The 24292-nt window shown below is 40.1% G+C and overlaps 1 protein-coding gene across 1 annotated transcript in view; it reads left to right on the top strand.

The window, feature by feature from the left end:
- SLCO5A1 (solute carrier organic anion transporter family member 5A1) overlaps positions 1 to 24292 on the top strand; it is a 75720-nt gene that overhangs the window by 39792 nt on the left and 11636 nt on the right. Inside the window, exons 3-7 of the mRNA XM_048286191.1 lie at positions 244 to 464; positions 8736 to 8900; positions 12248 to 12446; positions 20266 to 20425; positions 24045 to 24286. Of these exons, the coding sequence (XP_048142148.1) occupies positions 244 to 464; positions 8736 to 8900; positions 12248 to 12446; positions 20266 to 20425; positions 24045 to 24286 (987 nt within the window). The remainder of the gene's footprint in view (positions 1 to 243; positions 465 to 8735; positions 8901 to 12247; positions 12447 to 20265; positions 20426 to 24044; positions 24287 to 24292) is intronic.

The raw sequence follows: 24292 nt of genomic DNA, 5'->3' as shown, positions 1-24292 counted from the left end.
TAATAAAATTTGGTGGCTTCTGGATAAATACCTTTCAGTAAATAAGCCAACAGAAACATCTTCTGATTAAGGAATTTAGTGCAGTGAAGGCTGTCTCCCACTCCAATTCTTTACTCTTACTGTCAGTTTTTCATATTTTGCAAATGTCTCTTTCCAGCCAGTGCAGCCTCTAATAGTCACTTTGATTTTTGATTTCATGTAATGTGTTTGCTTTTATTTCCATTCCTGTTTTCCTGGCATTAGGTGGAGTGGATTTCTCCTTTGTGCCATTGCAATGCTCCTTGTGATATTTCCCATGTTTACCTTTCCGAAAAAGCTCCCTCCTCGACATAAAAAAAAGAAAAAAAAGATGAATTCTGATGATGTTTCAAGTGATGATGACGTGATGAAGGAGAAAACAAGTAGCAAAACAGAAACAGACAGTTCAGTTTCTGCCTCTATGGGATTTGGAGAGAATGTTAAAGGTAAAGTTTGTTTTTAATTTTTAAGTGCTTTAAATTTTGTATGTAGGGTCATCTAGGATTGTATGAGTGTAACTGAAGGCAGTTTTGACATCCTGTATTTGCTATTATCTTTTGCTATTGAGATTTTAATAGATGGTCATCCTCTAAAATGACAGAATGCAGCAATGATTGTGGGACATCCATTTTCTTCAATTGTCGATGGGTTTGTGTACCTCTAACAAACAGGTAGGCTATTTCCTATAGCTGTAGGACCCCTATTACCACATGTATTTGTGCACCTTAGAGTTCGTCATTGTCACACTTGCTTTATAAGCTGAATTTCATGGAATAAAGTGCTCTTCTACAATATAAGTGAAACAAATAGAAGGAATTCTGGTATGTGAGTTCAATTACATTCATGCATTTGGGTAAGTTCATAGAGAAAGATTACTTGTTTCATATTCCTTTCCTGTCTGTTTTGTACTGCAAGCTGTTTTCTGAAGGCTGAGACAAATAAAACCTGTGCTAATTTTGGAAGAAGAAGAGATCAAAAGATTGACAAGTAGCACAGTTTTTTATTTTAATCAAGGAGTAACCATTAATGTAAAATCTAACAGTAAGTAATAATTATTGACAAATTGCCTGGGGAAGAAGGGCAGTGTTGCTACAAATTGATTAATGTGAACCATGTACAATTTAAATGGACAGTACAGACTTAACAATGTCATAAAATTGAATAGTACAGGACAAGAGTGAATGTGCCTTAATGTCAATGTGTTGTCAGTGCTGTTGTGTCCTCCTTGGATTCTATAATGCAAATGCTGGTTTGTGCCATTTTGCGGTAGCCTGATAAATGCAGTGGGACTGGGAGAAACCATTAAATATCTATTGTACCATCAGATGTAATCTGAACTCAAAACTTTTGTTTGTTGAAGTAGACATTAGTGTTATTTTTTACTTGGATATTGGTCCAGGCTATAATGATTGACAGACTTTTTAATGACACTTTTATGATCACTCTTTATGCTGAATAGACAAGGCTTAGCAAAACCAGCTGTTTTTAGACTAAATCCAGTGTAATTTTAAGTTATGTTTGCAACCTACATATTGATTTGCTCTGCATTACATTTGCACTGTTTTTTTCAGGGTATCTAAAGTTACTGTTAATTTCTACAGAAATAAAGAAAAAGAGGATACCAGAACTTTCTTGGGGTCATTTTATTAGCTTACAAATCAACTTCTTGATCAAGGTACAAAGCAAGCACAGAGCAAGCAAAGTGAACCTCAAATATCAGATCTTTCAGACTCATTGTTGGCGAAGTAGTTGAAATCGTGGGGGAGAAGTAAGAAAAGCATGTTCCTTCCTCCTTTGAAGACTCTTTATTCTCCATATTTCTGAGTCCCAATGCATAATATTTTCTTGACAATCCATACAACTAATTGTGGATTTTATTTGCCTTCAAACCTACTGGCTTCTGATTAGTGGAAGTAGTTCAGAGTTAACTCCTGTCAAGATTTTCTCAGTAACCTAGGGAATTGGGTGAGTCTAGTCTTTGCTGGGCTCCTTCCTAATCATTGCAGGCAGTGTCACAGCAGAGGGACTGCTTCACTGTTAGACATGCCTGATAAAGATACAGGTATACAGACAAACTGCATCTGGGTGAGTTTGCTGATGGTGGTTGTCGTGGTTTGAAAGACAGGCGTCTGCTAAGGAAGGCAGGAGCCTCCCTTGGAATGGCAGATGCGACCCCCCTTACCTCCAAGTTATTATAAATTTGAGATCAAGGGGCTTTTAGGCGAAGATATGGGAAATAGGAATAACAGTTCTTTACTATTATATATCTATATGTGTATAACCAGTCAAACAAACAGCAATAACTCTGGCAGTAACAGCAATCACAAACCCAGTGCCAGCCTTCTCGGCTGCCGGGCCCTTTCCCCTCGGGTGCAGTTCCGCTCGCAGCCGGCAGGGGCGCTGGCGGCTCCCGGTGAGCAGGGCAGGTGCGATGGTTCCCCCGCGGCTGCAGGGGGCGCTCCGGAGCGAGCTCGGGGAGCACGCGGCTCTGGTGCCCTGGGATCCCGGGAAGGGATGGGACAAAGGCTTCACAAACCGCTGGGCAGCCGATCCCGGTGTCCAGCTGGACCCTCGGGAACGGCAGGCTGGAATGGCAGGGACGAGCACAAATCCCGGGTGGCAGAGGAGATGTATCCAAACGGGGAACCCCCCGGAGGTCTGGGCAGGCAGGGCGAGCAGGGCTACAACGCAGCGAAAGCTCGAAGCAGCGGCGGGGGCAGGGTGGCCATGGCCCAGCTCCCAGCAGGGCAGGGAAGGCGGGCTTGGGATCCCAGGGTTTCTCTGGCAGAAGGAAAAGCAGCCAAAGAGAGCAGCCTCCCTCTCCGTGCAAACACCGGAGACCGACTGACCGCACACCCAGGTAAAACAAAAGAGTAGCCAGATGCACCCCACCCGCAGTGGCTAGGTCTTTGTTTTTCTGAAGTACCCAGCAATTTGTCCCCCTAGCAACACGTATGGGGAAAATTCCTTTAACAGAAAAAAAAAACCACAAACCAGGAGAGCTCCTAAAACCCCAACAGTGGTTCTCTGTTTTGATACATAATTTCACCTTCCAGGCCACTTTGTCCCTGCAGGCACAGCAGATACAGAAAAAACAAGTATTTGCTTGGGAGAATGTTTCCTAGGACTTTTTTTTCAGAAAGAAAAACTTATGTATGTCTTACTTTGGCAAGTGTTTCTTTGGCATGTATCTATCTAAAAGTATACTATACATTCTATAAAGTTCTATATTAATATATTAATGGCACTACCAAATTAGCGCTTTTACTATACAAAACTTTTAAGTTTCTCTAGGGAAGAAACTTCACCAACGTGGAACAGTGAGAAGAAACATGCCAGAAAGATAGCAAGCGAGTTGAGATAAGCAGAAAAAAGTATTTTGCTATAAGCTGATAATAGCTTTCCCATTTGGTGTCATTTACCCTAGCTAGGAAGGCCTGCAGCAGGAATGCACTATCATTTAATTATTTTTCAGGTTTAAGTGGGCTTTATGGAATAAGATCATGCCTCAAGCTTCTCAGCTGAGGTAATTTTGTTTATAATGGGAAGGAAAAAAGGATCATATGTGTCTAAGTCATTTAGCATTGCTTCTTCTGAGATGCAGTGAACATTTTATACTTCCCATTGAATTTCAGAGCTTCATCTTTTTGTAGCACTATGGGCAGAAACTCCACTTAGGCAGTAGCCAGGAGACTGATGATTTAGTAGGTCATATCTTCTGTTCTGTACTAATAAATGTCAGTGATGTCATAGTCTGCCATGACAGAGGTCAGTGCCATCAAATCTCTGAAATCCATGCAGCTTTAGTAAGGAAGGTAACTGTTTTGTTCTTCCAGTATGATGTCATCTTACCTGGGAAGCCTGGCGAAATGATTTTTTTGTTGTTGTAACTTGTCCTAATTTCCTAATTAATTGTCTAGGCTAATGAAAAGGTATCAAAAAGTCATAATGAGAGTCTTTTTTTCTGCACTGACTGCCAGTATAGGCTGAAGAAATAAACCCAAACTGGCTCCATCTGCAAGTAGCCTCAAACTTCAGTGACCAGAGCTTTATTTTGGCCCATGGTAGAGCTGAGATCGGATAAAAATACAGATACAACTTTGCTTTTTCACATGTTTCAAGTTGCTAGGGCTTGGAATTCAGTCTTTTCTTACTTACGTTTCAAGTAGAAAATGTGGTTTGAAGAATGCTTCTGAGTCAGGTATCAAACGTATTAAATAAAACAGTAAGTAGGTCACAGGAGGAAGAAAATTGAATGTAGTTTATTGGGAAAAATAGAGGTAGTGTGGATTACATGAGCTAGAGGAGCTTTATAATGATGAAACTACGATTCAATCCCATACGTGCAGATACTACATGAATCTGAGCAGACAAAACTACTGTTCTCATTTATTATACCCTTCAGGTTTTGTACCATGGAAACTGTATGTGCAGTCCCTTTCATTTACTACTATAAATGAAACTTAATGTGCAATTGAATAAAGGAGCAGTGTAAAGAAAGCAAATGTATATATTTCTTAAAATAGGCTGATCTAATCTGAATTAAATAATTAATTAATTACATGTATTTTGTAGCCTTTGGGGTTTTTTTGTTTTGTCCCTATGTACGGCCCTTTCCTAAATGTAGAATATTCCCGTTTGCCTTTTCACATCTACCAGCTGTCGTATGCCTTTTTCAGTGAGTTCCTGTGAAGGACAGAGACAGGATAATAATGATTGTCAGAGTATCAGCAGACATAAAAGAAACTCCTGAGGGGCTCGTGGTTGCAGGATAAGCCCACTGAGGTGCTTTGCCAAGGATCTGGATTGGAGTTTCTGTGCTACCTGAAGATTGGTTGACAGAGATCAGAAGAGGAAGGGGAGGCAGTGGACTGTGTGTGGGGGGCGCTTGGTGGGCACTGTAAATGTCAGAGGGTTCAGCAGCCCACGGGCTGGAGATCCTGCAGTGCCACTGACCTTGAGCAAGGCGCTCCCCTCTCGTCCTTTCTTAGGCCGTCCTGAAGAGCTCAAAATAGAAAAGATTGGCATAGCTCCATGCAGTGATGAGCAGTGCTAACTGGAGCCTCGAGGACCTGCTCTAAATCAAATTTAAATAACTAATATTCATATCAAACTGGTTTTGAACCCCTCCACTCTTGATGGGATATTAGGGGCTATTCAACGATGCAGCCACCACCCAGGTGCTTAAGGCGTGTCCTGAGAGTTGAATGAGGTTGTCTAAATGGTGTGTGAGTAGATAATGAAGTGGCAAAATACTATTCTAGAGATTAGTGATTAGCTCCATGCAGGATATATTTGAAGTAGTTGTGTGTCACTTTGCTAGTTTCCATTCTGATAAACAAACCAGAAATTCTGGCTCACATCTCGGCTCTGCTTTGTACTGCACAACAGTGGAATCCGCTCCTGAGAACCTCGGTGTGGAACCAGCCTTCTCCAAAGCTGCAGGCTTGGGTAGTGCTGTCCAGACTGGGAGCACTAGCAGAAGGAGGTCTTGTAGCTAGTATCTGCCTCACCCTTACAAGGGACTTTTCTGATGGGCTGCAAACGGACAGGGCTGTAGACTGGGATGATTTATTCCCCTGATTGTATTCATTGCATTGCCTTGGGCTGGGCGTGCAGAAACAGGGATAAAAGAAACTATATTCAATGTTGAAAAAAGGAGGTGAAGTCAGAATTATTTGCATTTTTATTGAAATTCTGTTTACAGTGCTTTAAAAGTTGTGCTTAGAGAAATATTTATGAATACTTGTATTACCTGCAGATTTTTCATGTGCTTTTCCCTTACCATATATCAAGCAGTGGTCCAGCACATGAGTGAAAGAAAAATGAATACTGACCAGAGAAAAAATACTGTCAAAGATCATGAAAGGAAGAAAATTGCCAGTAGAGTAGCAAACCAGTCCAGCAAGGCAAGTTTCAGTTTACTCTTAGTTATGTGTTAGGTTATTGGGAAAAAAAACCCCAAAACCCGAGGATGTTTAAGATTTGAATTACTGCACAGAAATAGAAACATGTTTGCAGCCATGCTAAAAAATTGTTTTAGTTCTAGGAGTGTGATCAATAGAGGTTTATTAGTTTAGATGACAGAATGAGGGAAATTGCAAGTTCCTGTAGGTTTGTTTCTGATGCATGTGTGCAAAAACATGCAATGTCTTTTGAAGATGTCTTTCCTAAAAATCAAAGCTGACAGGTTTAATAATGGCCTTGAAATGAAAGCCTAGGCCTATGGCTAGCCACGCAAAAGGAGTTTGACATAGAAATGTTTTAAAAGCATGATTGATTATGTAGTATAAAGGATCCCTAAAGTTTTTAGCATTCTTGCTTTTTACTACAATTACCTTTTTACTATACGTTTTTAAATTCAGAAGTGTAGTGTAGATGCTGTCACACAGGATTTGACGGTGATCATGGGAGGAAATTGGGGAAAGCCTAACTCTGAATGTGTGTTTTTATTTCCAAGATTCTTACTATATAGCAACTTTCCCTTGTATGCCAGACAATTGCTGTTTATAAACCATGAAGAGTTTCAACTCTCAAGTGCTCCAGGTGGCGTGTATTAGTGCGGCATGCAGAAATAAACTCACTATTTCATGCCAAAATTCACAGTAATCAGCAAAGCTGTTCTCTGTAGAACCCTCCACACGGGTGTAAGGGAACTTATGCTTTTTCCAAGACACTACATTTTATTTACTTATCAGTAGAAATCCCATTTCAAAATACTAATTAGTTTTGAAATGAGTAATGACCTTTAGCCTGAGTGCTCAGATGAGATGTAAGTATGAGTCAGCAGAAGTACAGCTCTAGATATAAACACCAGAGCAAAATGTTCATTAGCTCTGCAGTTCTTTGCCAAATTCTTTAAATTCTTATTAGGACTGAAAATTCTAAAGCAGACATTTCCCTGAAGCTCAGTTTTACCAGGAGGGGCTAAACTTTACCAGGTATTATGATGTCTGGACCAGACTCTTTAAAATAATGGATTTAGCAAAGATCTTGAGTTCAGCTCTTGGCCAAGAGCTACCAGTTCATTTCTACAAAGAGCACTCAGTTCATCATCCTAATAAAATTATCTTTCTCTCTGTGATAATACCTTATTTTCTCTCACATTTTCAACCCAGGTGAGCAGCTGCCTCTAAGTAACTCAGTTTCCAGCAGGACCAATCCTCCTTTCTGCTTCCTGAGTCCTTTCTCACAGCAGCATCAGCATGGTCATAACTGTTTGCTCCTGTTGCTTCTATTGCGAACAGCACCCTTTTTTTTTTTTTTAAAGCTGTAGGTGGTAAAAACCATTAAAATTCAAATATATGAGTGCTTCTTAATATGGTTTATTCATTAGTTATTTCCACCAAATTTTGTATTTAACATTTAATATGTTTCTTCATAGGGGTAGCAGAAGAGCATTTGACTACATTAAAATTATAAACCCAGTACTCATCATGAATTCAGTGTAAATTTTGACAGCTGGCATAAGCTAAGACTGGATGCAGTCAGACAACTTAAGTGCTAATTTGCAGCTTGATGAGTTTTGACATGACAAGTGAAATTCTGTTTGCTTTTATACAGATAACCTACTGGAGTCAGTGGAGAAAGTGATACAGATTTTTGTCTTGACAACTTTCAACATCAATACAATTCTCACTCAGTTGTTCTTGTTCAACATGTATTTCTAATGGGTGCTCTTGTCATTGAATTCAACTGGCTTTGATTCAAGCACTATTCCATTTCTGTACTGAGTGAAAAGCAAATGAAAAAAATCTGAACTATAGAAGATTAGATATAACACTTAAAAAAAAATTGATCTTGGGTAAAAAAAAGCCCCAAGGAAAAGAAGATGTGTTTAAAATCACAGCATCTAATCTGAAAAAAATTAAGTGCTGAATAGGTTGATGATAATTCGACATCACTTCAGGACTAAATTAGAAGTATGTAAGTGTTTAATTTAACTACAGTGCTGAATTTCATGGGGGTTTGGTATTTGATTTGAGAATAACTGCAACATCTATGAATACTTTTCGGTTTAAGTTAATGACATATTCTCATTTTTAATTGATTGCTTTATCCCTTCTGAGAATATTGAGTGGTATGTAATGTATGTTGAGATTCCTTGATATCATTGATGTAATTTTTCATTATGCTTTGTCTGCATCATTGTAAATGCTTTTAAATCATGTAGAAAAATGTTTAACTAAAAATATTTTGGTTCCCCTTTCAAATTAGAGTATTATTACCCCAGCTTTCTAAGCATGGTCCTTGAAGCAGAGAGTAACAGGGGGAGTATATGATCTTTTTTCCTCTTCTGGAGTGCAAAAGTCAGTACTGTCAGTTCAGTGGTGTGGTATGTGTTACCTCACAGAAAATCTCAAAATAAGATATCAGAATAGCTCCAAAATCAGTACATCTTTCTGCTGTTTTTCTTCCTGTTATGGTGTTACTATGTAAGCCCTGTTTCTTCTGATAGTTTTTTAATACACACCTCAGTTGTGTTTGTGCCAAGTGGGAACGTGGCCCTGAGCGAGGCGGTGAGATGGGGTCAGAGCAGAGAGCAGGGGCTGCAATCCCAAGTATGCACTCTCCCTTCTGCCTAGCAAACATACCAGCTGCTAGCAAGCCATTATTGCCAGTCTGTCTCAAAGAAAATCAGTTGGTTCTGTTTCAGTTTGCTTTTGTTTCTCGCTCATTCTTTATAACATTCGTTTGTCATTTTTGTCATTTTATAGAGCTTCCAAGAGCAGCTGTCAGGATCTTAAGCAACATGACATTCCTTTTTGTGAGTTTGTCATACACAGCTGAGAGTGCCATTGTCACAGCTTTTATTACCTTCATTCCCAAGTTCATCGAGTCACAGTTTGGCATCCCAGCTTCCAATGCCAGCATCTACACTGGTAAGGCATTGCCACATAGTGTTACCTTGCAATGGTTGGCTTTGGCTAATGGCATGAGTCAATGTAGGAGTGAACCAAAAATGTGTTTGTTCGAACAGGTGATTGGATCCAGCTTTCTGCATTTGGTTAGATATTCAGACTATTTTTTGATGTTTGTTACACATATTTTGTAAAATGTGAACCCATTTGTATTGTTAAAGGGCTGGATTTTTTTTTGCATAAGCCTAGCCAGACGTTTTCTCATTTGTTGATGGTCTCCAAGGGGGGAAAAAACCAACAAAAACAATCTAGAAAAAACACAGACATTACTGCAATTTGTGTGCTTTAAAAGATCTCTTAAAACTGTTATTTTCTGTGAATTTTAATTCCTCTTTGATCTTTAAAATATCTTTATCTTTTTTTCCCTCAGTGACAAGTTGTCTATCTGTCCCATCCTTCAGTTATCTCTCTCCTCCAGGGTCCTGGTTTTTCCTTATTTACTTAGTAACATTGAGACAGCAATCTAGTCTAGGCACAACTCCCCAAATTCTCTCCTACCTGTCATTTCAGGAGACCCCTATTCAGTAGGTGTGGTGCTTCCGCTGCTGTGCCAGTGTACAGCCACATCCAACTTTTAATAGCACTACAGACCACAAAATTTTAAGCTTTACACTGCTCTGTGACTGGGAGAGATGGGAACTTTGCTACTGAAAGAGGCCAGAATATTGTGCAAAATTGGGGCCTGTGTCGTGCAGATGAGTTTCCTCCTCTTCTAGCTGCACCAAAGACATTTGTCTTTATAAACATCTTTTTAAATTCTCCATAGTGCTTTTCATATAGAAGGGCTGCTAATTGCTAGGCAGGTTAGTTCTTTGCTCCCTCATACTTCCAGGTACTGTGCCCAAGGAGTGATGGACTGGAGTGAGTTGTGGGGACACAGGTGAAGTATGGGGTGAAGCTGCACAGGGACATCCGTCAAAAAAAAGACAAAAAGTGGCAGAAGGAAGAAGGAAGGCACACAAGCCTCACATGGGAAGAATTTGTCGCTTGCAGTAGCTGGAAGAAATGCAAGGAATTTCTGGAGTGTGGAGGGGAAAAGTCAGAGAAGCACCATGTGGTGCTTTCTATTTGAGAGTTTCTGGGATGAGATTTTCTTTAGGGCATGAAATCCCTGTGTTCTGCATATAAGGAGGAAACACTGACTCACGGGACCGTGATGCTCTCTGAAGCTTAGGGTAGCTACACACACAGGAGTTCTGCTGTAATGAGTATTGATGGGATGGCTACACCATAGCTTGCTTCATTCTCAGGATAAACCAGAAACATTCCTGTCAGAAAAAGCACTCAACAGCCAGTACATTAAAAGAGCTAAAACTGGAAAATGGGTGTGAGCTTGCCCAGAGTGTGAAGATCTTAACATCTGTTGTTTCCCCTGTTATAAATTACTTGATAAAGACTATATAATGAACCAGAAGAAGATGAAATGTATCAGGCTGGATGTGTAACATAGACAAGTGGGCACTGCTTCTACAATCCCAACTCTTAAACTTCGCATTGAAGTCAACAGTTGTTAATTTTATAAATATTTTTTGTGGGAAGGATGGGAAAGGGAAACTTGGAAATTCTGTATTAGATTGCTACTGGCTAATACAGTAAAAGACATGACAAGTTCACAGATTTTCTGATTAGTAAAAGGAGAATTTACATGTTACATTGTACATCTATGCTTAATACATACATTGCTAGCTGAGTACATATACTTCCTGAATCTCTTCAGATAAAGATTTTACTGGTAATTTTTTGTCTCCTAAGCAGCAATTTTTTAATTAAGTCGCAATTTCTTTCTGTTTTAAAAAGGCGCTGGCATTAATCATCATCAAAAAACACTGTGTGCCAAACTTCATGTCTTGAACTTGTGCAGCTTCTACATTTAGTTTCTGCTCTTGGGAGAAAGACTGGTTTTGATTCTGTGAAGACTTATTGTTCAGAATCTTCGCCATGTAATGACATTTTATTCTGTAATGTCATTGGTGGTTAATTAACTTGTCACCTATTTTTCCCTCTTATTCTTGCTTCCACAATCTCAACTTTTTGATAAGTATAATGTCCCTTTCACCTTCAGACATATTAGCAGAGAATGAGTATGCTTTGCAGTAATGTTAAAGGTATTTGCAAGTGATAGTCTTACTGGCTTCTTTAAAAGACCAGCATCTTTAACAATTTAGATTATAAAGTTTAGCTTCTCAGTAGATGCAGCTGCCAAAAGTAGTTCAAATTCCATGTTACTGTGGAATGCGGTTTTATTGGCAAAGCCCTTATTTAAAGACCTTCTCACATGTCAGTGAGAAGCAAAAAACAAGGGAAGAAAAGTGCAAGACATTTGCTGACTTGCCACCACCTCAGGACCTGACAAGTGAGGACAACCTGGTGATGTGTTGCTGAACTTTATAACTGCAGCAGCAGAGCCACAGAAATTTCATAGGCACGTCTTTTGTGTCTTAAACGTACCCTAATTCTATTATCTTAATTTCTTTAATTGTGTTTGATCAGTTTGCACTCCACATAACTGTGCTGAGATGGAGTGCTGAGGTAGGAATCGTGGAATCACAGAATCATTAAGGTTGGAAAGGATCTCCAAGGCCATCAAGTCCAACCTTGGACCAAACACCACCATGTCAATAAACCATAGCACCAAGTGCCACTTCTGGCCGTTTCTTGAGCACCTCCGGGGATGGTGACTCCAACACCTCCCTGGGCAGCCTGTTCCAATGCTTAACCACCCTTTCAGTGAAGAAGTTCTTTCTGATGTCCAGCCTGAACCTCCCCTGGCCCAGCTCGAGGCCATTTCCTCTTGTCCTGATGCTAGTTGCCTATGAAAGTGCTATTCAGCTTAAGTATGTGGAAGGCAGAAATTGCAGCCAGGCTCGTGTGCACTCGCAGCTGGGCAGGGTTCTGGGGTCCTGCCTGGGGTTAGTGCTTGCATTTCACTGGAATTAATCATGAGAGTGGGAAGAGGAACATTTGTGTCCAAACCTGGATTTTTTCAAATTTTCACTAGTTAAACTGGACCTATATGTAGCCCTTCTCCCCATTCTAAAATAAATACAAAACAGTGTTTCTGCTTGTAAGTACAATAGTTCTCTTATAGTGCTTTGGCTGCTGCTGATATGATAAGGAGGCTTTTATAAATTCTTTGACAACACTCCAGAGGTTTGAAAAGCCTGACTCAGTTTGCTAGCAGAGAATCAGACAATGGTGACCTTAGTGCAGCATTTGCAGTCATCTAATTACAGAATGAAACCAATATTTATGTTTTATACCATTTCTGTAGGTCCTGTTTTAATGCTGTTTGAATTTCTTCCTGGTAGGTGTGATTATTGTCCCAAGTGCTGGTGTTGGTATTGTCCTAGGTGGCTACATTATAAAAAAGCTGAAACTCGGTGCAAGAGAGTCTGCAAAGTTGGCTATGATCTGCAGTGGTGTCTCTCTGCTGTGCTTTTCAACACTCTTCATTGTTGGATGTGAAAGCATTAATCTAGGGGGAATAAATATACCCTACACAACTGGGTAAGTATCTTGGATGATTATCTCTGGCAAAACCAGCTTTTTCCAGTAAGCCTGATCTAGAAATGTAAAAAATGCTGATAGCTGGTGTACTAAGGAAGCCACATATTCATATGAGAATTTAGTGAGTATTGTGATGTGAACATGTGCTGTGAGTGTGTGGCCCTTGTTTTTTACATCTGGTTTATAATGCAGTTTATGTAGTAACTCACCTTTTTGAGGGGTGAGAAAATGCATTAGAGTGGCCTTCAGTGATGCAGAAAAATAAGAATAGTGTCCTCTGTAGATTACTTAGAATTTACTTAGTGTTTCAAAATGTTTTCTGCTCATAAAAATTGTGACAAAACTAAGTGGATTATGAAGATTATTTCTGAATGGGTTTATTAATTACCACCTTAATAGTGTCTTAGGTTTACAGTCCCTATTTGAGAGGAATCACTTGGGCATGTGCTGTCAACCTTAGTGGTGTGCACTGCTTCTGAACTCCATAGTAGTTGTGTAAGTGTCCTCCAGCGCTTGCTGGATCATCATCAAGACAGCAACTGGACCATATTCCCTAAAGTTACATAGAGAGTGGAGAGAACTGCAATGAGGTAGAAGGTGTGGATATAGGAAGGACTTGGGAGTGAGGAATTTAGGCTTGGCATTAAGAAATGCATGGAAGGGCATAAAAAAAAAGAAAAAGGAGGGAAAGCAGTGTGGTAAAACTTGAGACATTTTCACTGGAAAGGGATTCCATAGAAGCCTGATCATGAGCTTTTATTTTCTTTCTTACTTTATACATGAGATTTTCCTCAAAATTGCCTTCTTCACGTAGGTTAAACACAGGAACAGAGTAAGTGTTTGGAGAGTGTGAACCTGTCTGAAGGAATGTTATTTCCCTTTGCTTTTACATCAGAGCCATGTCTGCCTTTTAATTATGACCAGGTGCTGGGTATCAGATCCATTTGTATATTTGCTTTTAGGGCTCAGCTCTGGACTCTTAATATTTTGAAGAGACTAAAGAGTGTGGAGCAGGAAAAGAGATGATGAAATGGAGGAAAAATACAGTGGGGCAGAGGGATAGCAAGTGAAAAACAAAGAGGTAAAATGGGAAGCAAGGAAAGAAGAAAATAGGCACTATTTACACAGAGAATGTTTTGCATTGCTTGTTGCTGGGTGTTACTACACTGGTGTCAAACCTTAATGCTAGCACAAAGAAAACCAGCAGCTCAAAGTCAAGAGCTGATGAAAAGCTGTTGCTCCTTTGTATTCCTAAGACCTAGAGTTAAAGCTTGCTACTGAGCGGCTGTCAGTAGAAGGAAGTAGCATGGTGATATAGCCTCATCTGAGTTTAGTGGGCTGAAGGAGAGAAGAGGGATGGGAAGGGGGTGGAATGCTTTGATTGTCCACCTGCTGTTAATGTTTATGACAGCCTGTAGGTGTAGATGAAGAAATGAGAGTTAATAGGAATGAAAACATAAATTTCAGATAGGAATTAGTCGATCTGTGTGGCAAGTCAGAATATCCCTGCCTGACTGATGAGATGCCTGTACCTTTCTGTTTGGGGAAAAGTCCCATTTGGTTTAAATCTATTTCTAAGCTGAAGACAAGGCATACTATTGCCATGGAACATATAGCCTTCATGTTGGAATTGTAAGATTATCTAATATTTTTTTAGTAAGTAATAGTGTTTGCAGTAAATACATAGCATGAATTGAAATAGGCATCAATTCACAGCTGTTGTGCAAGTCTGCAATAGCATTACTTCCTTACCACGTTCATCTTACTGTTCTTACTGAGAAAAGAAATGAGAAATAGTAATGGCGAAATTCTCACAAATTTTGATGTAAATAAGTTCTTTGAAATCAGTATAAAAATCATACTGGCTGTAATGTCATCAGAAATTGAGCATTATCAGCATGTTATAAAGCATGATTCAGCCAGGTTTTTGTAATGCAGAAATTTATTTATTATCAAAATGATAATAAAAAGGCAGCACTACACATAAATTAATCTTGAATATCTGATGTGATAAACATTCTCTTAATCCTCATTTGATATCTTCAAATCACTTACTTAGTAGGCAATTCTTTAACTCAGCCATCAAAGAATGTTGTTGGTCATGGAATAAAAAAGCATGCTTTCATTTCGAGGTTTAATAAAACACATACTTCATTTTCTGCTTTGAATGTAGTGCAGCATATGGACATCAAGGGCAGTTCAATGGGCAAGATTGGATAGGCAAAGCAGTATAGCTGCCTGGTTTGGGATAAATGTATTGCATGATGCTCTAATTGCCATTAACATGGCAGTGCCAGGCCTGATTCCTGAACTACCTGCACTGGCAGCAACCCAGAGATCTCAGCTGCAGTGGGCAGTGTAGACATACCCTGCAGGATAATTTCTGGACAAATATATTCATTTCTACATTTACATGTAGATCTATGTGTACAATCTATATGCATTTAAACGTACAGTTTTTAGTTTGGTGAACTGAGCCATAAACCACTACAAAGGAGAGGGATGACCTGGGTTTCAGTTAATATAGAAGTATGTGGATAGCAGTACTCAGAAAAGTAGGCAATGACATTTCATAATTCAGTATATTTCATAACTCAGTATTTTTCTAACTGTTCTGGCTCTGAGGAAGTGGATGGGACCTGGAGGCATGCACAGATTAGAATATAGTAGAGAGGATTTTCTGCTGTTTTATGTTAGGCACAAGCAGTTTTCCTGGTGTTGGCATGTCATCAGCATTTCTGTTATCAGGAAGATCAAAGGCACCTTTGTGTTATACACTCAGCATTTTAGAACCTATTGTTCCATGCCCCTGCCTTGTTCTGAAGGCATGTTTGATATTTGAATTGCAGTGTAAGGAGCCTTATGTCAGACCACAATATGGCATCCCTTCTCTTGCACCGTAACAGCACCCAGGTGGGAAGCCCTGAACCAGTGAATTGTCTTCTTGTCCATATGGCTTTTAAATGTTTCTAAGGAGGGAAGCTCCATAGCCTCCCTGGGCAACCTGTGTCACCACTCAGTCACCTTCACAGTGAAAACTGTTTCCTGGTGTTTATAGGGAACCTCCTGTGTTTCAGTGTGTGCCCATTGCCTCTGTTCCTGGACACCACTGAAAAGAGCCTGGCTCCATCCTCTTTGCATCATCCCTTCAGGTGTTTATAGGCATTGATGAAATCCCCCTGAGCCTTTTCCAGGCTGAACAGTCTCAGCTCTCTCAGCTTTTCCTCAGAAGAGAGATGCTCCAGTCCTTTCATCATCTTAGTGGACTTGCACTGGTCTCTCTCTGGTATGTCCATGTCTCTCTTTTACTGGGGAGCCCAGAACTGAACCCAGCACTGCAGGTGTGGCCTCACCAGTACTGAACAAAAGGGAAATAGCAGATATCAGCTGCTTTGGTTTTTTTCAGACCTGTCTCTTGCATGTATTGTGGTATAAGGCAGCTAAACAGCCTCCGTGGTGAGCTTACTCATAGTGACAGATTCCTGGATTAGTTCAGTTCCATCTCTCACATTTCTGATATGTAATGAATTAAAGCAGACTCTTTTTGATTGCTTTGTGTTGTTTTGGTGCAATTAAAGTTTAGTTAAAGCATGCAATTGACTTACTGATGTATTTTACATTAAAAAATATTTATATTCTTCCTCTTGTACCACCAGTTTGAGTTTCTATTATTATTGTATCTATTTCAGTCCAATCAGCCAGTGGGATCCCTTAACTTGAAAGCAGTGACTAATTGGGTCAGAACAATAACAACAAAGAAGGAATCCAGCTAACACAGTGAGAGGGTCCCTTGTTTGACAGCTACACAAAAATTGCATCATTGCTGCAATTCCAGCTGCTTGCCAACAAGGAGACTGCAGATCTCTACCATCCAGAATATCCTGCAATACCAAACCAAAAGTATTGCTATCAAATTAAGATAATCCTTTTTATCATATAGCCCACTATTTAGCTTATAGAAATTATGTGGTGAGGTTATCTCCTTCCCTTTGTATTTCCTTGGTCCTGTAGGTTACTACAGTGATACAAATAAAACCATGTGCAAAATCAATTATTTGTTTAGATGTTACCAAAATATAGTCAGACTTTTTTATTTTAAACTGCATTTAATTTAAATTGTAGCCTTGTGGGAAGAGGGTCCACTTTTTTTCCCCCCAATATATGTTCATTGATTGCCAGTACAGTGATGTTTTCATCCAGGCCTAAGTATGTGAAATAACAGGTCACAGCTCTAAAAACTCCAGGCAATAAGTCTCATATTTTCCCTTTTTTCCCTTTACTCCCATACCACAAACCTTCCCTGGACTAATAGTTGGAGAGGAAAACAGGATTTAGAAAAAAATGTTAGAGAGTAGAGTCCTTTTCATTGTTAGTCACATCTAATAAAGGTCTTCTCTTTATCAGCTTTACTAGCATTGTGTCATGGAGACACAGAACAGTCTCCCTGAGAAGTGAACAAATGCAATTTGTCAGATGGGGTTCTGGGTTTTGTCCCAGCACACGTTTAGCAAACTTACAGTTAGTTGAATCTTATTAATGGAAGCAGCAGCAGCATTGTTTGTAGTTGAAAGAATAATTCAGGAAGTGCTGTCATTTGGGGCTGGTTTTTCTTCGTGTGCTCGTGCATGACTGGTGTCCTTGGCAGCTCAGGTGAAGCAGTTTTGCAAGTTGGCAGCATCTGCACCTGCCAGAGCAGCTCTTTCTCAGACATCCCATGTTTCTATAGCAGCTGCTACATTGAAACTAGGCTGCTTTTCCCACAGATCAGCTCATGAGCAGGACAAAGTAGCTGTGGTGCAATTTCCCTAAGAACCTGCTCTTAATGGCAGATGCAGGTAAATTTGTGATGTGCTGTGCTGTGATTCAGGGATAAATGCTCTGTTTTCCTTTGTGGAGAGTAGGCAGCCTTCCAGTGCCAGAAGGCAGGATTAGTAGAGTGCTTTGGTTCAGCTTACTTCCTGAAAAAGGCATACCTTCAAGAAAAAATGATTCCTTCCTGAAAGAAGTGTTCAAGAAAACTGTTATAGTATATGCTATGTGGTTGATCCCATATGATGAAAATGGGGTTACATAGACACTTGTTAGTAGAGATTTCATGTCCCCAGCATCTGAAACTCCTTCATCCTTCATTTTTTTGCCACCACTGAAAGAGGAGTGAACAATGAGTAAACCGAGAAGGTAATGAAGAGGAAAGCATGAGCCTCTTACAACTGTCTGATAATGAACTTTTGGAAATGGAATTAATAGATGATTTTGTGTTTTACATGTTCTTGAAAGGATGAAAAAACACAAACCTCTCTGTGTGCAAGGTATTTGCTCTAAGTAACAAAAAGAAATTCCTCAAATAGGTGATATGCTGGGGGCAAAAGGTGGTGAAATCTGGAGAGACGGCGCTTGCAGTAACTTGTTACTAATTTGAGCATATTTGCTTTGTGTAAACTTAAATCTTCTTCCAGGACAAAGAAAAAAATGCCCCTGAGATTAAATTATCACAGTGGTCTCAGTTCAGTTTCCAGTTTCATGCTTCTCATTTCTTGCACGCCTGATTTCTTTCACCTTTTTTTTAAAGCTGGTTTCCTAACCTCTGTGTCATGGTAATGTTCAGCAGTGCAGCTGCAGGGAGTTAGCTGTGTAAGCAGAGCAAGACGGGGAATGGGTTCTCCTGCCTGTGGAACAACCCTACCCACCTGTTGCTGAGAAGCGTTTTAGGTGGTGGAGGGATAAGAGGTCAGAAGAATGTGTCCTGCACGGTGGGAGAGGTTGGAGTGTGGAACCCGAGCTGTGCCTTTCCTGGCAGTCTGGGCTGTCCCTGGACCTGATCCTGTGCAATGTGGCAGAGCCCTGCTGTCAACAGGAACATGGGCACAAGGGCCTTCAGTCTCTTCTTATGCCAAGTATTCTGGCATCTGGGACATCCAGCTCAGCAGGCTGACTAGGATTTCGTAAAACTCCACAAATGCTGCCTCTCCTGTTGGTGCGAAAAGCTTTCCTCACTGTGCTGCTGAAATCTGTATGTTCCTGAGGAATGTTTTGATGATTTGGTGTTTTTTCCATTGGAGAAAAAGTTCTGTTGAGAGACTACTGGAAAAGTCTGCCCTTTGCTATGTGATGTGTTGTTGCACACTGATTATTGAAATCCAGCAGGATATAATATGACAAATTTCAGGTGATAGCTGAGAAGGTGGCAGAACCACTACCAGTCCTGGATATTTAACTTCCTGCTCAAGCTGCAACTTGTTTCTAAAAGTGTACCTTGTTTGTTTATGGAGCAAGAAACAAAACACTCAGAAAGGCTTTGGTTAGCATCCAACTAGACCATAAAGTGTAAAGTAGCTCCAAGAGCTAAATTTGTGAACCTGATTTGTGTGATCAGTAGACAGTCAATAAATATTTGAAAGCTACTTAGTAATATTTAATTGTCTGCTAAAGTGCACAGCTGGGAAGACAAGCATATTTAGCAAAAGCAAATAGTGGTGTATAAATACAAGAAAACCAGTCAAGTGGAATGCTCTGAGCAGCAGTTGTGCTACTGAGTGTCACTAGCGACAGGAGGTGAGGTGGCACACAGCAGGGGTGACAGTCTCTGTGTGCAGAATGGCTTCTGAGCCTCGCCTCTGGTCTCATCAGGGGTAGAAGATGGGAGCAGAAGAACATCCCTTGTGGTCCCTGGGGTAGCTGAGATGCAGTAAGTCTGCTGGTAGTTGTTTATCTTCACACTGGCCCTGCCTGCGCATCACAGATATGAAGACAAGCCAACAGCAGCCCTCGTGAGGCTCTGCAGCCATGGCAGTCTGTGAGATGTGTACAGGATCTTGAGGATGCAGCCACAAACCCAATCCACATTCCGTTCTGTTCCTGCCTGGCTGAGGAGGTGCTGAAATTCCCTGGATATCTACTGATCTGCTTAGAGCAGAGGTACTTGAGGTAGTTTTAAACAGCAGTGCCTATTGAGCAGTACTAAGAGCAGCGCAAACAAGGCAGAACAGTTAATTCAATATTACACTGTAGTGCCTGGTGTGGAGTGGTTGTGCATTCCAGTATAATTCTCAGACATTAATATAGTTTCCAATTCTCAAGGACTACTGAAGTGAAGTAAGCTATTGTTTGCATTTTGGCCGGAGCTCTCCAACACGAAGCATAGATTTGTATAGTTTTAGGGAGCCATGTAGGTACAGGTGTTTAAACTGCCTTGATTCAAGGTTGGGAAGGAAGCATTTGAAATATGTCCAAATCCATAAGGGATTTGGGCTTTGGCCACATTTTGGAGAATGGTCTAGGGAAGCAGAGTGGTGGTTCATTTACAGACATTTAGTAAACGCACAGCAGTATTTCACATCTAGAGAGCTTCCTGTAGATTTCACATATTCATATAAGCATTAAGTTTTCTGAACAGTTGTTGGTATGTGGGAACAGATGCCTATTAGTTCACATTAGTTCACAGAATCCTTACATTTTGTCACCGAGTCTTTCATTAGTAATCAACAAGAAATTGCTGCAGCTAAGAATAGACATATCAAATAGTGGTGTCTTACCTCACAGAGGAAGAAAAACCCAGGGGAAATACACCTATTACCTAGCCAAGTACAATACAAATATTAAACTTTGGTATTATTTTTTTTATCCTGTTTTTAGTTGATGGCAAGGATGACTTGAGTGTTCTTCTATATTAAGTCACATACATAACCTAGAGTTAATGCAGTCTTTGTCTAAGAATCAACTCTCAGTTCCAGAGTTAATGAGTAGGATGTTTGCTCCCTCTGTAAGGACGATATGGATATCTGTGCGTGCTCTACTAGCATGTTCTTTTTCCTTTCCTCAGTCCCACTCTTGCCATGGCCCACAGGAATCTGACTGGAAGCTGTAATGTTAACTGTGGATGTAAGATTCATGAGTACGAGCCTGTCTGTGGATCAGATGGAATAACCTATTTTAATCCTTGCCTAGCTGGCTGCATCAGTGGTGGAAACCACAGCACAGGGGTAAGTGCTTCACCCACCATCCACACACAACCCCTGAGTAGCCCCTCGTGACCGCTGCAGATCGAAGATTTCTCTGTTCCTAGCTAAAGAATCCCTCTTGTAAGCTCTCTACAGCTGACTCGTTCATCTCTGAGCCTTTCCATGTTTTGAAAGGCTGGCAATGCTTTTATTGCATGGTCCCAACCCACTTCCTTTAGTTTTGTACCAATTTGAGGTGCAAATTCATTTGTACTAAGTGAATCCTCCAGCTGAGTGAGTGCAAAATGCCATGAGATAGGGATGGCTGGTGTTTCCGGACCCCAAAGACCTTGGTGGCAGTGGCCTGCATGCCTGCTGTTCCTTCAGGGCTTGGAGGGGGTACCTTGAGTCAGTGTCATCTAATTCAGCTTTCTGCCAACACGCCAACATGTCAAACTGTCTTTCTCCGAGTTCAGTCTTACCTTTCAGAGCAGTTTGGGGCTTTTTGTGACTCCCTCTCTGAATTGAAGGAAAAACTTAACTCTTCAGGTAGTTGGAAGTATTTTCAACTCCTGTTTAAATTTAGTTAGGACGTGTTTAAAGTCATTGGTGTTTGTGTCAGCCTCGTCATTTTGCCCAAGTAGGTCTTGCACCTGCACCAGTGCACTGATAGGTCTGTGGTTTGCCTGGCTAGGTGAAGACTGCCCGTGTATTCTGCTCTTGTAAAACAGTTTGACCAGTCCCATGGCCCTTTTCTAAACCTCTTCCAGGCTAAATGAAAGTTGTCATGAAACTCAAGAACTGAAAGGATGTTAATAATCCACTTTCTTTCTTGGAAATACTTGTTACAGCCCAGCATTCCAGTTATGCTGAACTGGAGAAGGACATCCTGCTGGTAAAACCAAACCATGGAAATTTGGCAGTTTCCAGGACTGGGCACAGGAAGACAGTTGAAAAGTAGAATCTGCCTTGAGTATCAACAGAGCATTATGGTCATATTAGTTTCATTAAAAAAATGAACTCTTTAATTCTTCTGTTATGGAACTGTCCTTTAAAAAGGGATAGTTAAGAAAGACAAGAAGTAATGTAAACATTGATTTTCTTAGGGCTTGATTGTGCTTTCCAGAAAGCTTACTTATAAAGTATCAGCCTCCTGATTTGCAGTCCTGAGCTAGCCTGTGAAGCAGAAGGATGTTAGGTCCAGCACTGTGCTTTCTCAGGTCACCTGGATAGTGGTCTGAAAAAGTATATTCATACATAGATGCCACTGAGAACAGATTAGTTTCCTTTAAATGTTTTTTTTTCCTTTTTAGATTATCCTGCTGGGTTTTAGTAGAAAATTGTTTTGACCAATTGGAAAAGCCTGCAGTGTGAGCCTGTGGTTAAATTTCAGTGTCTGTATAATCTGTGTTTTCCTGAATTGACACATAGGCTTGATCTTTGTTGCATTTCACTTAATATCTAACTGGCACTATTAATTTATTTAGTAGGCAAATACTCTGGGAATATGTGGTCTTCACTACAGATTTTGAAACATACTTTTGCATCTTATGATTTAAGAAAAGATGTTTTGTGGCCTGAAGTTTTAACTCAGTAGCTAATGGTGAACAGAATAGGGCTGACATTGCTTGGAAAAGGCTTTTTTTTTTTTTTAATTAAATAATCCTTTTGTAGGGTACTTCTAAAAACAATAAATGTAGGTTAATGCCACTGTGTAACACACAAAATGTTGCTAAAGTATAATATTTGGATTTAAGTTTATGACATAGAGTGTTTTCAAAATTAACCATTTAGGAGTTCAGACTAAGAGGAAAGGACACCAGTGGACAGTTCATACCTGTTTTATATATATAATATATATTTATACATATATCTATTCCTATACTCTTAACATTTCTGCCATGATATGTCTGTCTCTAATACACAGACTTGGTTTCACTGGTGATGAACCAAGATTGTGTAGTAAAGAGGACTAATTTCTGTAGAATTCCTATTTGACATTTTCATTTGGAAGCAGTAAGGAGTTTAGGGTGAGGTACTGCAGAAAGAAATCAGATACTCATGATATTAGAGTGGAGTGCTGCCTTGGGAAACCAGAATCTGTCATTGGCTTTGTTTCTAAGCGACGCTGGACAAGTTACTTAAACAAAACTTCTCCAGTTGGTCGTAAGTCTTGTATTCTTCATGTTCTGGACGATGAACATGAGCAATAAGAAGTGCCACTTGTAGATGCACTGCCTAAATCTGTATTTGAAGGCATGAAAAGTTACATTTAGAATATATTTAGCTGGGTATAATGGAAAATGTTCTGAAGAAAAGGAATCCAGTTGTCTCAAATTAGTCACCTGTGTTTGTGAAATTTTTGATCTGTTTCAGTTACTTAACTCCTGAGATAACAACATCAAATAAATAGAGATAGCAGCATCAATACCTCATAAATTTTGAAGATAAACGACTCCTTTTTGAAAGAGTTAAACTATAATAGTGAGTGCTGTAGAAAAATCCAAATGAACTGTGAGTCATTCCATCTTCGTAGTGGAATATTTTTAGTGTGAGGAAAAAAATACCTGAAGTCACATTTTTAAATGGGAGGTAAAATACTGGATAAACAGATACATTATTAAGATGTTCAGCTAAGTCCCATAGGGAAAAAAGTATGAGGCTACATGATGGCATGGATGCATATAAAGGTATACATTAAAATTGACAAAACAGCCATGTTTTGGATACGTCCTGATGTCTTAAGTGCTGAAATTTACAATCTTGAGATGATTTTGTAGCTTCTGTGCATGTGTGGTCTAAGGTTTGATGAGTGCAGAAATTGAAACAAGAAACTTCTTCCTATAACGTCACATATGTCCCTGATCTTCCTCTGTAGCACTCGAATATTCTGATCTGCTACACACCCCTTTGCTATTTGATCAGATGAAAACAGAAGTAGCATAAATGTGAAAGATGGCTATTTCTGATCTAGTTCTTCCTCACCTTGCTCAGATCAGAGTCCCCTTTGCCTGTGAAATGCTTCTTCTTTATTCAGTCCTTCATCTTAATTTCATTCTCTTTGTTCATTCAGGAATCTCTCATGTCCTCCAGTCTCACTGTTTTAGTCTCTGCGTTCCCTTTATTCTCTGTTTCAGCTTCTGTCCAGAACCACACCCATATCCAGGTGGAAGGTCTTGAGCTTCAAGCATGAAGTGCAGCTTGTTGCTCTTTGACCAGATCTGGGTAGCCTTCCATTAACATGGCAGAAGACATTGCCTGAATATGAAAGTCAGCAGTTGCTAAGTTTCAGAATATGGCATTGTCACTGCTGCCTGAAGAGCGTTTCCTCACATTTTTTGTAGTACAGTAGAAAAAATATTTTTCTCTAGCCTACCTGTTGGAAGTGATTGAATTGTTTTGTCAATATTTCCCAAATATATTCCAGATTTTTTTTTAAACTCAGACTAAATAAAGCAATGGAAAGGCGACCTCATCATAGAGAGTCCTGGCCAGCTTTAAAATTACTTGGAGACGTAACTTCGCTTGTGCTTGGGGTAATGATGCTGAAGGCAGAAGATTCTCAATTGAGAAGTACCACAGGACTGTCGTACGATGTCTCTATGCAATGTCTTCCTTACACATATTTTTTATGTGGAAATGTTCTTTTTTGCTCTCCCAGGTCAGAAATTACACAGAATGTGCCTGTGTGCAGAGTCGCCAGGTGATCACTCCACCGACAGTGGGCCAGCGCAGTCAGCTCCGGCTGGTGATTGTCAAAACCTACCTGAATGAGAACGGCTACGCGGTGTCTGGGAAGTGTGATCGAACCTGCAACACGCTCATCCCATTCCTCGTATTTCTCTTCATTGTAACCCTTATAACAGCATGTGCCCAGCCATCAGCAGTCATAGTGACACTCAGGTGAGA

The sequence above is a fragment of the Corvus hawaiiensis genome, chromosome 26 (assembly GCF_020740725.1).
Source record: "Corvus hawaiiensis isolate bCorHaw1 chromosome 26, bCorHaw1.pri.cur, whole genome shotgun sequence".
Classification (NCBI taxonomy): domain Eukaryota; kingdom Metazoa; phylum Chordata; class Aves; order Passeriformes; family Corvidae; genus Corvus; species Corvus hawaiiensis.
Note: the sequence above shows the minus strand (reverse complement) of the source record. Positions and strands in the feature narration are given on the sequence as shown.